Source organism: Etheostoma spectabile, chromosome 15 (genome assembly GCF_008692095.1).
Source record: "Etheostoma spectabile isolate EspeVRDwgs_2016 chromosome 15, UIUC_Espe_1.0, whole genome shotgun sequence".
Classification (NCBI taxonomy): domain Eukaryota; kingdom Metazoa; phylum Chordata; class Actinopteri; order Perciformes; family Percidae; genus Etheostoma; species Etheostoma spectabile.
In genome coordinates, this window is record NC_045747.1 from 28,636,870 (window position 1) to 28,650,238 (window position 13,369).

At 39.5% G+C, this 13,369-nt stretch overlaps 1 protein-coding gene across 5 annotated transcripts in view; it reads left to right on the top strand.

Moving 5' to 3' along the window:
• Positions 1 to 13,369, top strand: part of LOC116702807 (potassium voltage-gated channel subfamily C member 1) — a 112,165-nt gene that overhangs the window by 80,055 nt on the left and 18,741 nt on the right. The window contains exon 5 of one of the 5 annotated variants that reach the window (XM_032537280.1): positions 11,488 to 12,550. The exons of the other annotated variants lie outside the window; for them this stretch is intronic. Within the exon in view, the coding sequence (XP_032393171.1) occupies positions 11,488 to 11,639 (152 nt within the window). The 3' untranslated portion in view covers positions 11,640 to 12,550. Of the gene's footprint in view, positions 1 to 11,487; positions 12,551 to 13,369 lie in introns of those variants that run through there. 5 annotated transcript variants of the gene reach the window in all.

The following is a 13,369-nucleotide window of genomic DNA, read 5'->3' on the forward strand; positions in this document are numbered from 1 at the left end:
ACACACACACACACACACACACACACACACACACACTGTAGCCTATTTTAATTCAGTTCCACAAACACCTACCTGCTGCCATCACTGACACTATAATAACATCCAAAACACAAAATTTACTCTTAGTGATTTCTGTGACATGAGAAATATGTAGTACTAATGTTTAAAATAAACGGAGATACCTAAAGGAACATAGCCCCTCCAAGAGGAAAAGTCACGCCAGACCACTGACCCACCTATGTGGAACAAATACACCATCTCTCATTGTTGGTTTTTGGTCTTTTAATGTTATTTGTTGACATTATTGGCAGTAAAAAATAAAGCTTAATACTAGCCTTAATCCTTAACAAATTGAAGTTTGATGTGTCAAATGCAATTATTTGATCTGTAACTATTGATGGACATTTTAATCAGATAGTGATGCTGACCTTTACATTTTATAATGTAATTCATATCATAAGTTTGACACCCCCTATAGTACACTGAAAAGCAGTGATTGTCAAATCTTTTCACATCAAGGACCCTCAAACAGACTCCCATTTATTACGATTCTTGCGTTTATGTTATTTATTATAGAAAATGTATGAAATCAACGACCAAAATAGTCATACATTTTATCATTGTGTTACTTAAAGATGGAATCATAGAGAAAATTAATGATTCCTCTTTTTTTTTTGGAACCCTACCAAGACCCATGTGGATCCCTGGACCCCACTTTGCAACCACTGCTGTACAGTATTAATACAATATACCAAACAACTGATTCCCTTTGAATCTTTTCCATAACATCTGTATGACTAACTAACTATGATATTATATTTGAGTATTCATTTACTTATATCCTCTGCAGAAACATAAAAGTAATAAATAACGGGTGTTTCCCAAGTAAATATATAACATCACAGATTTTCCTCAAAAGGGCTTTACAATCTGCACAGCACACAGCACTCTATGCCCTCAGAGCCTCAGAGTCTCTCGTGGTGTGAAGATTCAATACCTCATTCTATTCCATTCAGTCTCCCCTCTGATTTTACCTCCTCTCCCTCCTTTTCTTCCTTTTCCCATCTTCCCTTGTTCCTTCTTCCTTTCCCTCCTCCCTGATGTCTCCCCATCCCATATTAACACTGGTGTATCCATCCCATTCTCAGGCTACCCTCCTCAGTCTCTCCCCCTGCGTTGTGTTACTAAAGTCTGACTGAGTGGAGGTATGTACAACATGTCGCCATCACAGCACAGCCAAAAGATATGCTTCTACATTGTGAGCACTCGCTTAGCTTCTTGCTTCAGTAATCAAAGCTTTTAAAACAGAGAAATGTTCTGGAGACAGAAGTGTGTTTGTGTGTGTGTGTGTGTACGTGCTTGCGTGTGTGTGCGTATGCAAGGGCGTAGGTCTTGTTTCTACACTGGGGGCGACATAATGATAGTAACCTCTTTAAATGTGCATGTTGCTCCACTTCACATCAATAATAGGCTAAATTACTTATTGCCAATTAATTCATAAACCCCTGGATTTTAGCAGCTCATATGTGTTTCTGCTCATGTTCAAAACTGTCTGCACATTTAAAACATTGACTCATGAATAAGGTCGTGATTTAATCAAGAAAAAAAACGTCAAGATTTTACAGTATTTCTCAATTGTTTACACATGTTCCATGAAAGCACACCTCATATTCTCAGAACTCTGTTTACTTCACCCCTAACTAATGCATACATTTCGTCAAACATAGTCTGGCCACAGCATCTCATCAACATTGTAGACCAAGGATCTTCAACGGGGGGTCCATGACCCCTAGGGGGCCCTCAGAGTCATTGCAGGGGGCCTCAATTAAAAAATAAAAAAAAATCCCCAAATCCTTGGCTTGAAAAACTTTTAAGACCCCTGCTCTAGACCATATTCTACCTGGTCAAACAATACGTAGAGTTTCACCTATGGCAAATTCAGCCCTGAAAAAGCTTCTACAGCTATAGCTGCACATGCATCTTGCTTGCAGAAGGAGTGTATGGGCATGGCAGTCAAAGACGTTACTGTGAACCTGTTCAGGTTTACATGTTCTCTCTCCCGAGCTTCCCTCATTGCTAGATCACAGGGGCCCGGATTATGAGTCATCTTGGTCTCGCTCTTCCTCTTTCTTGTTCTCCTCCTCTTACTGTTTTCACACTCGTCTTGCCTCTCTCTCCTATGTTGGCCAAAACGCTCTGATTGCTATTTACAATTAACAATTGTGTAACATGTGTGTGGATAGAATTTAAGTTGAGCATTTTGAATGGCATTGTGGCATTAAATTTTTTTTTTTTTTTCTTAATTGAGAAAATTGTAATACAACAAAGTATTATAATTTTCTCAATTAATAAAAATATGTTACAGATATGAAACACATAGGAAACAGATGAGAGTAGTGGTGTGTGATATTTGGTATTGATCCGATACCAAGTAAATACAGGGTCAGTATTGTCGATAACAATACCGATACCAATACTTTTTAATACAGCATTATTTTGAAAAAAGGTAACGTTTGTTCAAAACACTACACACAATTAGCACAACCACATACCCAAATGCACCTTGGACCGTTTGCAAAATGAAACACTCTTGTAAAAACTATACAATTTATAAAAAAATCATATTTTGTCACCACATGAAACGCACACATTCGTATAAATTGATTCTGTTTGAACTTGTTACTATTTCTGACCTAAATCACGTTTGAGCAATTCTACTTCTCGGGATTAGACTACTGTAAATGAACTACACAGAGAAAGTGCAAATTAACAATAAGTACACACAAGACTACAAGACCAACGCTGCAGACCGAGGAAAATATAATTTTTATCTCTCCTTATAGTCGATTAATTGAGAATCAAAACAAAATATGTCCCATGCTGCTACAGTAATGTGCATAACACTGTTAGCTCAGTAAACAACAGACAAACACTAAAAATACAGCACAGAAAACTTACCTGCTGAATTTTTATAGTGCTTAAACCTGGCTGGTGTGTCTACAATTAAGCAATGTTTGCGCACCTGGTGGCTGTGTTTCACAGATTGGCTCATAGGTGTGGTAATTTGACAATGCTTTGGAATTGCAAGGAAGTGACATCATGATATACTTCTGTCTAATGAATAGAAGTGTGTTTAGTGTTTTGCCAATCACTGTGTGTAGTGTTTTGCAAAAAGTGTTTTGCAAAGGCTGACATTGTGCTAATAGTACATCTGGGCAAATGTTTTGCTCCTTGAGTGTGAGGTTTTGATAATTGTGGAATACTTTTGATTTCATTGTGTAACCAATGGGTACAAATTCGGTGGATACCTCATCAAATTGCTAAATCTGATTGAAGTTTCATGACCTAAGTGGTTTTGTGATTTTTTTTTCATTGGATTATTGATAAGTTAAAACCAGGACGTAATTTCCATATGCTTGCATTAATTTGTTATGTTACCACAGAATCTTACTGCCTTTTTACAAATGATACAGCTTGCCTTTGCTTCATTTTTGGCCTGAAAATATAGCCACCGTCTCTGTCCTGCTTGTGTGTGTGTGCTACTGGCCGTTTCCGGGGCCTGGCTGCTTGCTTGCTTGTTTGTTGGCCTGGCGCCAATGAGTCACGTGATGGTACACCATCAAATCACATGGGGGGAGGGGGGGGAGGAGCAAAGGGTTCCTTGCACTTGATAGCAACAGGACTTACACAGAAAGCCAGTTCACCTCTTCGATGAAACCGCAGCAGCAAAACTGAAACTAAAGTATTGGTCTTATTACACTGGTATTGATCAATGTCAATACCAACGTCGTTATCAATATTATCTATTTAGATCCGCCCACCACTAGATGAGAGCAGTGTATCCTCTTGTGTTGATAGCCTGAAGTGACAGGGTTCAACAATAAGCACCTGATCTCATTATTTGAGAAAATGAAACCAACTACATGGTATATGAGTCAATATGAAGCAGCAGCTCATGGAATACAACTTGACCTGATTTTCTCCAGACAGTTGAGATTAAAGCTCAGTCATGCTGATGTGAAAGGCAGCCAGAATCTAACAGAGCAAAGGAGTCTGTAACCGAGTGGAATGAAGAGAAAGAGACAACGAACTACCAGTTCTTGGGGCGGCTGTGGATCAGTGGTAGTGCGGTCGCCTGCCAATTGGAAGGTTGGCGGTTCGATCCCTTGCCTTGCAGTACCATAAATCTTACAATTTTGCTCGGAAATCCGTCCATAAACAGAAGGGCACTCACTGTAGATTGTTAAACATTTTTGATTGTAAAATAAGAAGAAGAAGAAAGGGGAGGTAACCTTGCCCCTTATGACCTCATATGGGCCAAGATTCCAGATCGGCCCATCTGAGCTTTCATTTTTTCAAAGGCAGAGCAGGATACCCAGAGCTTGGTTTACACCTATGTCCATTTCTAGCCACTGGGGGACCATAGGCAGGCTGGGGGAACACATATTAATGTTAAAAAACCTCATAAAGTGAAATTTTCATGCCATGGGACCTTTAAAACACATTTTTCAAAACACTACACACTTATCCCATGACTTCAACCACAACTTGCACAACTGTGTGGATTTACAGCTTTGTTTAAATGCTAACACACTGCTGTCAATACTGTTAACCACACACTCAAAACAGTATTCTGTTACTGTTATGTATTTTTAGTTTTTTTTCCAGTAATTCCTTGAATTACTAGAGAAAAAATACTATATGGAAGCAAACCGCTGATTTTCATTCCTTCTTGTTTTAACGTACATGAACATTGGTATAATATAAATCTATATCTTTTCTTTAAATAAACTAATGATAGGGTGAAGTCACTCAAATTGTTCAAACTGTAGAGACAATAAGTTTGTCATTTTTGTTTTGATGTTTGGCCAATTGTTCATAGTGTTTGGCTGCACTGAGCCTGTTTTGAGATGTGCGTTAAGAGTTGTGTTGGTGTGAATGAGTTTTGCAGGAGATATGAACTGTTTAGCTCAGGTGACTGTTGGTAGTGCAGACTGTAGTTTGAGTTTTGTGGCTTCAGTTGTGCCTAGTGTCATTTAGTAATCCAAAAAATGCAAGTATTGCATTTTGTAATCTCAGGTATAGTAGGTTGTTTTTGTGAATCATATTGTGTAATGTTCCCAGATTACATTATTATTAAACCACAATGTTAGATATGTTGACAATAGTCCTCATCCATACTCCACTCACTAAACACTTATGGTATAAAAAGGCCAATTTTCAAGAGCGACTGCAACGGACAAATTGTAATGTACTCTTTGAATGTATCACTGTAACACAGCGTTGCTATAGTGCAGTAAATTATTAAAGCCGTTCAGTCAATGAAGACATTTCATTAATTAAATCAGCAGGATAATACAAGATGAAGTAGCTTCAAAAGCCATGAGCACGGCACCGGGCACATTAAGTGGCAGATCATAGCTGGTGCTGCCTCATGCTGCATCTGCTGCAGAGCAAACTGCAGTGAGGCACTCATTACAGATGCTGAGCACCTTTCAGCTCCACTTTTCATACAGTGAGAGCCACACTAGAAACACTCCCTGCATTTAAGCACTGAGACATGTAAGTGCTTATCAACAATGTGTTTTGCCTTTGTTTATTTAGTCATAGGACATGTTAATCAGGGAGATCTGTACTCTAAATAAACTATTATAATACAGAATCATATTCACAAGATTTCTGATGATAGCAGTTCCGATCAGGGATTCCATTGCGGCTGTATGTTAGAAGCTGTAGGTTATTGATCCCATTCAATCTAACACTGCTGCAGCTTTGTGTGTGTGTGTGTGTGTCAATCAGCTAAGTGCCGCAGTCCTGCTGATTTATTCCTGTGGTTACAGGACTTGACGTTGCAAACACAGCTATTTAAACAGAGCAGAATGTGTGCTGTTACATAGTAAACATGCACAAATACACACATACAAACAAGGATACCGTATATGAAGCTGTAATGCACACAAAGGCATTGATCATTCATTTTCAGAATAATATTCTAGAGTCATACTAAAGTGTATGATGAGAACATGGCTAGACCTATTGTCAAAATGATCAATAACCTTTTGAGGGGGATTTTCAACACTGCCATTTTGCGTCCTAAAATATACTGGACCAGGAGCTTTGATATATAAAACTAAAAAGGAGAATCCCACCCTGAAATGAATCAATCAATCAAGCTCATCTCCTGTTCTAACCAAACCTTACCGTTTTGTGAGTGTGTGGATGTGTGTGTCCCATGCCAGCAAGTATCAATTTCCCTTCAATGACTACTGACAAAAAAAATACACACAGGCTTCACCCTTCAAAAGCCGCGGTGGCTGCACCAAATTGGACTAACTCATGGGCTGTGTGCTCCCAAAACTTCAAAACAGACCAACATGTTGGCTCATTTAGAAACGTTCGCTTTCCGAAAGTTTCAAGAGGCGGGGGGTCGCCCTTTTGATTTGCTTAGGTAGCCTGGTCCTCAACCGTAGAGGCAAATGCAAATAAGGAGCAGGCAATTCAATGCTACCAGAATGCATTGTCAGCTGTGTACAATTAATGTGAAACGTGAATTGATGCTCCCTTTGGACAGGTACCCTCTCTCCTATAAGACTTTATACATCTCCCTCTGGAGACACTACATCTGTTATATAACTCTTTTAATATGCAGTAGTACTGCCTAAAACCTGGAAACACATTGATGTGTAAAACTAGTAGTTCCCCTTAAAGCTGTGGAAAAGAATTGGAAGTAGATTGGGACCGTTCCTGCAGCTCTCTCTCTCTTCCCTCTTTGTCCAGCCCCTCATTGGGCGATCACAGGCATGCACCAGCTTAACACAGTAACCTGTAAAAGTCCGAATCATTAATTTCATACAGATGGCATGCTGTTATGTTCCAGCAATTCTATGAGAATGAATGTCCTGTTTATTTTTATTTTTTTGTAAAACCCCTTAATATGACACACTGTGATTTGAAGCTCTAGTTAGCTACATAATCATGAACTGGAGTTAGCAGAAGGCTAAACTTCCAGCTGGTCAACTGCGTTTAAGTTTTCCTCTTACATTACCTTTCACACCGCTTCCAGAGTCTCCTTCCGAACGGGGTGTGAAACGTAAGGTAGTGCTAGGTTAAAGGCTAACCGCAGTACTCCTGAGGGTTTTCACAGCAAATGTCCGCTCCCTGGACAATAAACTGCACTACACCTTTACAAAATATTGTTCCTACATGTATTTTATATAGGGGAATGACTTTAAAGTATGTTGTCTAATAGTTAATAGCTTATTAACTGCACTGAGCTTGAGCGTTCTCACTCAATTCTGGACCAATTTCAAAAGAATTTTGTTAGTCACTTAACCAATGCATTGGAAACAGGGTTCCAGGTTGGCAACACTGATATTACCCTTTAAAGGTAGTTTTACAAAGCGTTCAGACAGAAAACAGCACTGTGTTGGAAAACGCAAGGGACATTGATGGTGGGTGCAGGATGATATGGTACAGGTGAGAATATGACTCAGGGAGTCAATTTGAGCACCAGATTGTGAGTTTGCAGATTTATCAGCACCTTTAAGTCAAACATACAATCAGTTAATGAGGATTATTATTATTCTCTTTGATAATAGAAATTGGAAGAAACACAGAATCCAAATGTCTGTTTAAACACAGCTTTACTTCTTATGTGATGAAGGTGATGGTTGTATGATGCATGTGGCAATCAAACTGGATGACGGTCTAGTGCTGAAACCTAACAAATTAATGAATTTTTGCTGGTTGAGACAGTGTGCAGGAGTTTGTTTGCAACTTTTTGCCTACTTGCCTTGCACGGAAGCGGGATTCTCGCGATATAACGAGATCAGCAATGAGGGTTGTTTGTCTGTCCAGGGTGGCGCTAAGTTCTGGTCACAGAGAGGGTGGCTCTGCAAAATGCTCTCGGGATGGAACTTGGAAAATGCCACATACAATATTGTATTGAAGTTAGCTTCAATTCAGTAACAGGAGTCATTTAAATTAAATGAATAGTTAATTTGCTTTTACTCTACTCTGTGTGTATTTTGTCCATAGCAAATGCCTGCCATATTGTTTGTTACTCTTTAAAATTCCTCAAAAGAACCAAGCAGGCCTGCCTTGTTGCATGATCCAAATATTCTTTAAAACTCACCCTATTTAGCGTATAACTTGCTAGCTGGAAGTTTAGTGTCGTTTTCAAAAACGGAACACAAAGCTGCACCAGAATTTCCTTGAAATTAACTAATTAATCCAGACTAGGCTAGACTAAGTAATGTGTTTGTGTCATTTGATTTTTTTTTTTCAAAGTGCCTGCCTATTTCCAAGCAGTTTCCACTGACAGCTTCTCAGATGGTTCTGTATAACAAACCATGTCACGTGTCAGGTTACTTCCTACACACCTGTCTCAGAAAATAGATGTGGAAAGAAATCTTCTGCGATAATGTATGTTGACAACAAGCCACCCTTTTTAATAATATTACTGCTTCTATTGGTGTTTAATGGCTCACAGTAGGACTGCTCAGGTCTGTTTATTAGCAGTACTACTTTTAAGGGGGCTTTCACGCCTGGAAGTCCGAACCAAGGTTTTGGACCAACGTTCATGTTTTTGTTACATTGTATACGTTTTATTGGGTAAGTTCTGGTTTCACACTACAGTTATGCACACTAAAGAACTAAACTGAACCATGTCCTTTCCTATTCACATCCGTGAGCTGCATCTCCCGACAGTTGTAATGGATTTGTTTATAGATGGGCTTCCCCGTCCTCTCGTGTCCTCTCTCTGTGTCAGAGTTTTTGTCTCCCAGCTGCAGCATTTATTTAGAGACAACCTCTATCCATTTACTACCACTTACTAGGGGTGTGACGAGACGCTTACTCCACGAGACGAGACACATCACGAGATTGGGGTCACGAGAACGAGACGAGACGAGATTTAAAAAAAAAAATTAAAGAAATCCTTTATGAAATATATGAATGGAAAATAGTTTTTTATTCAACTGAAAAATCACAAAATGCAAAACAATTTAGGTGCTGTATACTGTTTATTTAAAAAAAAATAAACAGTATAAATAAAATAAATGTGTAAATAACAGAAAAATAACACTTTAAATGCAAACAGTAAGTGTATCAATAACCAAAGTACTGCTCTCTTAAAACTACAAGTGCAAACAGAAACAAATTTTTAAATTTTTTTTTAATGTTTTCGTCGCGGGTGCAGTAGTTAGTAGAGAGCTGTGGTGGTGCTGTAAGTGTTTTTGCATAGTGCTCGTGTTAGCCGCGGTATACGGCATTTTTTTCTTACAATGTTTACATATTGTGTTCGTCTTGTCTGTCACTCTTTCGCCGTTTATCATTTCCGCAGGAAAACCAAAATGTTGCCACACAAATGATTTAAAAGTGGCGGGGGGATCTCCAATAGTAATTTCACGCTCCATCACGCTGACATCACAGCGCCTCACGAGACAACTTTTCACCTCGACGAGAAATCTCGTCACGTTTTAATCTCGCGAGATCTCGTAAAACGAGATCTCGTCACACCCTTACCACTTACCAATTAAATTATGGATTTTTTTCTCTTCTCTGATAGCCAACAGCTGTCTGCCCTGAGCACATTCACTGTCACACTCTCTCTCATGTACACACTAAGTACTGAGCTATTCCATGAAGGAGCATCCCTGGTCCTATATCAGAGCCCAGTCTCACGGCAGTTTGTGGAATTGTCACGTTATTTAATCTGTTGATTCGTGTACAAATCACGTTAACGTTGTTATTTTTGTCTGTTAATTACACATTTTAAAGTAGTGTATTTTCGATTGCAAGCCTATTTCGTGATCACAGAACGATTATGGTAGCGAGCAGTGTCGTGGAGGTTGTTTGGGGTGGTGGTCCCCCAGAGGCCGCAAGAAAATCCCTCTCTTTCTCAAGAATTTCTTAGGCTGTTTCAAAGTTGTATGTCTCTATTTTAGTTAAATATAAATAATTCTGCACCAATTTATCAGCCAGACCAATATCTTTCTTGATTAGTGATGTTAGATTCACAAATAAATCGTTTTAAGACTCTTAAAGAGGAACAAGTGAACTTGTGGGAGTACGGTGCATGCATCAGAGCCAGGTTAACTTAAGAGATCCGCTGCTCCAGACTCTTGTTCAGACTCTTATTGAGCACAAGCCCATCAGGCTATACTGTAGTAAAAATGCATGCAGATTGAGTCATATATAAGTAAATACTTATAAGTAAAGTGTCTCCACATTCTTCAAGATTAAAATCCACCCAACATGTTGAAATGTCGCTGAACTCTGACACTTCGTGCTGCTTCAACCAGCCCAAACAATTCCCATCAGCCTCAGCTATACTTTGTGTTAAGTGCTAACTCGCAAATGTTAGCATGCTAACACACCAAATGAAGATGGTGAACATGGTAAACATTATACCTGCTAAGCTTGCTGATGTTTGCTCAAAGCATGCTGTGGCCACATTTAGCCTCTCAGAGCTAGCATGGCTGTCAACTTTTAAACAATTTGACCACTTAAATGAAGAGAAACACATACTCAACGCTGACCCTGGAGAGGGTTGTTCAGTCTGTCTGTCTGTCTGTCTTTCTGTCTAACTGACTTTTCAGCCTGCTGTTCTTACTGGTAGACTGGCTAAAACCTGGAATTTGAAATTAAAATGTCTTCAATGAAGTGAAGTTTGTTAATATTGAAAAGTTAACTTGGAGGATTGTGTGTGTTTATCTAACTGTGCTCAGCTCCAGAAGATTCACCCATTTGAGTTGCAGTGAGTTTCCCAAAAATCATTAAACCACCAAGTCTGGTTGTGTTTCACATTCCTGAACAGTGTACCACCACTGAAGTGCTTTTGGGAATCCCAAAGCAGGTAGTCCAGTGGATGTACAAGTATAAAAATCTGATGGGATACATTCTGATCAAAGGGGTTTGTGTACTTCCACTGGACTAGTGCATCCTCCCTCCCCTACACAGTTCTTGTCGGTGCTACAGAGCGCCACCTCTAGGTGTGTAGGGGATATTGTGGCAACTGATAGCTGATTTTCGTAACCAATATTCCTGTTTTGTCCTGTCTCTGTCTGTCTGTCCATCTGTTTGTCCCTCCGTCCATCTGTCTGTCTTTTTCGTACTTCCTCCTTTGGTCTAAAATATTTTTACTTGGTTTGGTTTGGGCTGGTTTTGTTTTGAGTTGTCTCTTTGTTTTTGTCTCTTTTTTTCAACTTTGTTTCATTTACAAATGTTTGTAACTGTAACAAATGGGTTAAATTTGCAATTCTGATGTGCAATGCTGCTCATAACATAACATAAATGAACATATTTTAATTTTACTTTCTGTCATAAAAATGCATTTCCATGCAATACCACACATTCCTTACATTGCAACCTTTTACCACATCATGAAAACATTCATGCTGACTTTTTCATTTGCTAATATAAATGACCCTTCATAACTCCACTCTAACCTTTGCCCTTTTACCTGTGCTTTTCATCTTCATGTAGCCACGGGTTATGAGAAGTCACGCAGCCTCAATAATATCTCTGGGATGACGGGCGCTCCGCTGCGCCTCACCCCTATCACCAACTCCACCTTTGAACCCTTCGAGCCGCCTGGCCTCAGGCGATGCCACTCCCCCATTCCCTCCATCTTGTAGCATAGCTGACAGGGAAAACACAAACAACAAAATGTCAACAACAACAACAACAGCAACAACAAAAAATATAAAATGTTTTATTTCTTCTTCTGGGGAACATGCAAAGAAACAAAAATCATCAACATGGAACGAGTGTCTGGTGGACATTTGATTCATCCCAGCTGCTCTTTCATTACCATTACTCACATGTTTTCCTCTAGATTGGAAAAGGAAGAAGGAATTAGAGCTCTTCTAGACACTATAGGTTCCTATTTTAAACCCCAAAAATAGCTAAATCAAGCTGATATAGACGCTTAAGCAAATGTATTTTAAAATACACAAACACACTAACACACACGCCTTACTAACAGGGATAGAGTCAAGGTTAGTTTAGACTGATACGATAGTTGAGTTAGTTTACCTCAAGCGTTCCCTGTGCTACATCTTGCCTGTATCTTGACACTGCACTTGCACTTCAATGCTTTAAGACTTAAGAGTAGCTATGAATAAGAGACTTTTCTGATATTAATCCACAGAATGCACACATTCACACTCCTGTTAGACATGCAAACCAGGCACACACACACACATACACATAGACACTAACATAGTACTGCAGCATGCATGTTTTACCCATAAGAATCTCCAGAATAAGAACATACGGCAACCTTTGAGTAGATTGAAAAAAGGTTTTTTGTATACTTAAAGTCAAAATCATATCACTGAAAAGGAAGTACCCCAAACTTTTGCTCCTCAACACTTTTAAAGGAACACGCTGCCTTAATGAGACTTTAGCTTATTCACCATATCCACCAAAGTTAGATAAATCCTTACATACCCTTCTCATCTCCATGCGTGTTGTAACTCTGTCTGACGCACCCACCGCTAGCCTAGCTTACCACAGATCCTGAAGGTAACCGGCTCCATCTAGCCTACTGCTCTCAATAAGTGACAAAATAACACCAACATTTTCCTATTTACAAGTTGGGATTTGTATAGTCACAGCATGTACAAATACCAACGTCCAATGAGAAACAGCCATCTTCTAACCGTGTACATACTGGGAAATATTCTCCACAGAAGGCAAAAGCACTGTTATTTCTGCTACTTGGGCGGAGTGATTTGCTTGAAGCACCTGAGAAGCCCCGCGGTGAGGAGCAGGGAGTAACAACGTTGCTTTTCTGGTGTTGCACTAATCACTCCCCCCAAGTAGCAGTGTTTCTCCTTCTGTGGAGAATAGTTCCCAGTATGTATAAGGTTAGAAGATGGCTATTAGTGTCCGATAGAGTTATGACCTGCACAGAGATGAGAAGGGTATGTATGTACTTATCTAACTCTGGGGGATATGGTGAATAAGCTAGTCTCAGTAAGTCAGTATGTTCCTTAAAAATGCCGTTTAGCCTGTAGATGTGCAGTTATTCTTGTTACATTGATTTTGCGCTCAGTGTATCCCTTTAGTAAAGGAAGAGAAGAGAATGACTTACATTAGATTCTACATCACCTGCACAACTTATGAAAGCAGTAGTATCCCCTCCTCCTTTTACCCCTGCTTCCTGCTCAGGCCTCAGACTCTGTCAGACCCTAGACACTCTGCTAACAACCAACACAGGATGTCCTGCAGGACTTAAAAATGATTGTATCACGACCATCATTTCGTGGACAGAAGGGAAACAAGTGTAAATGTCTCTGTCAGGGTGGGATGCGGGTCATAGGACAGTGGTTCCCAATCTGGAACTGCTGAGGTGCAAAAA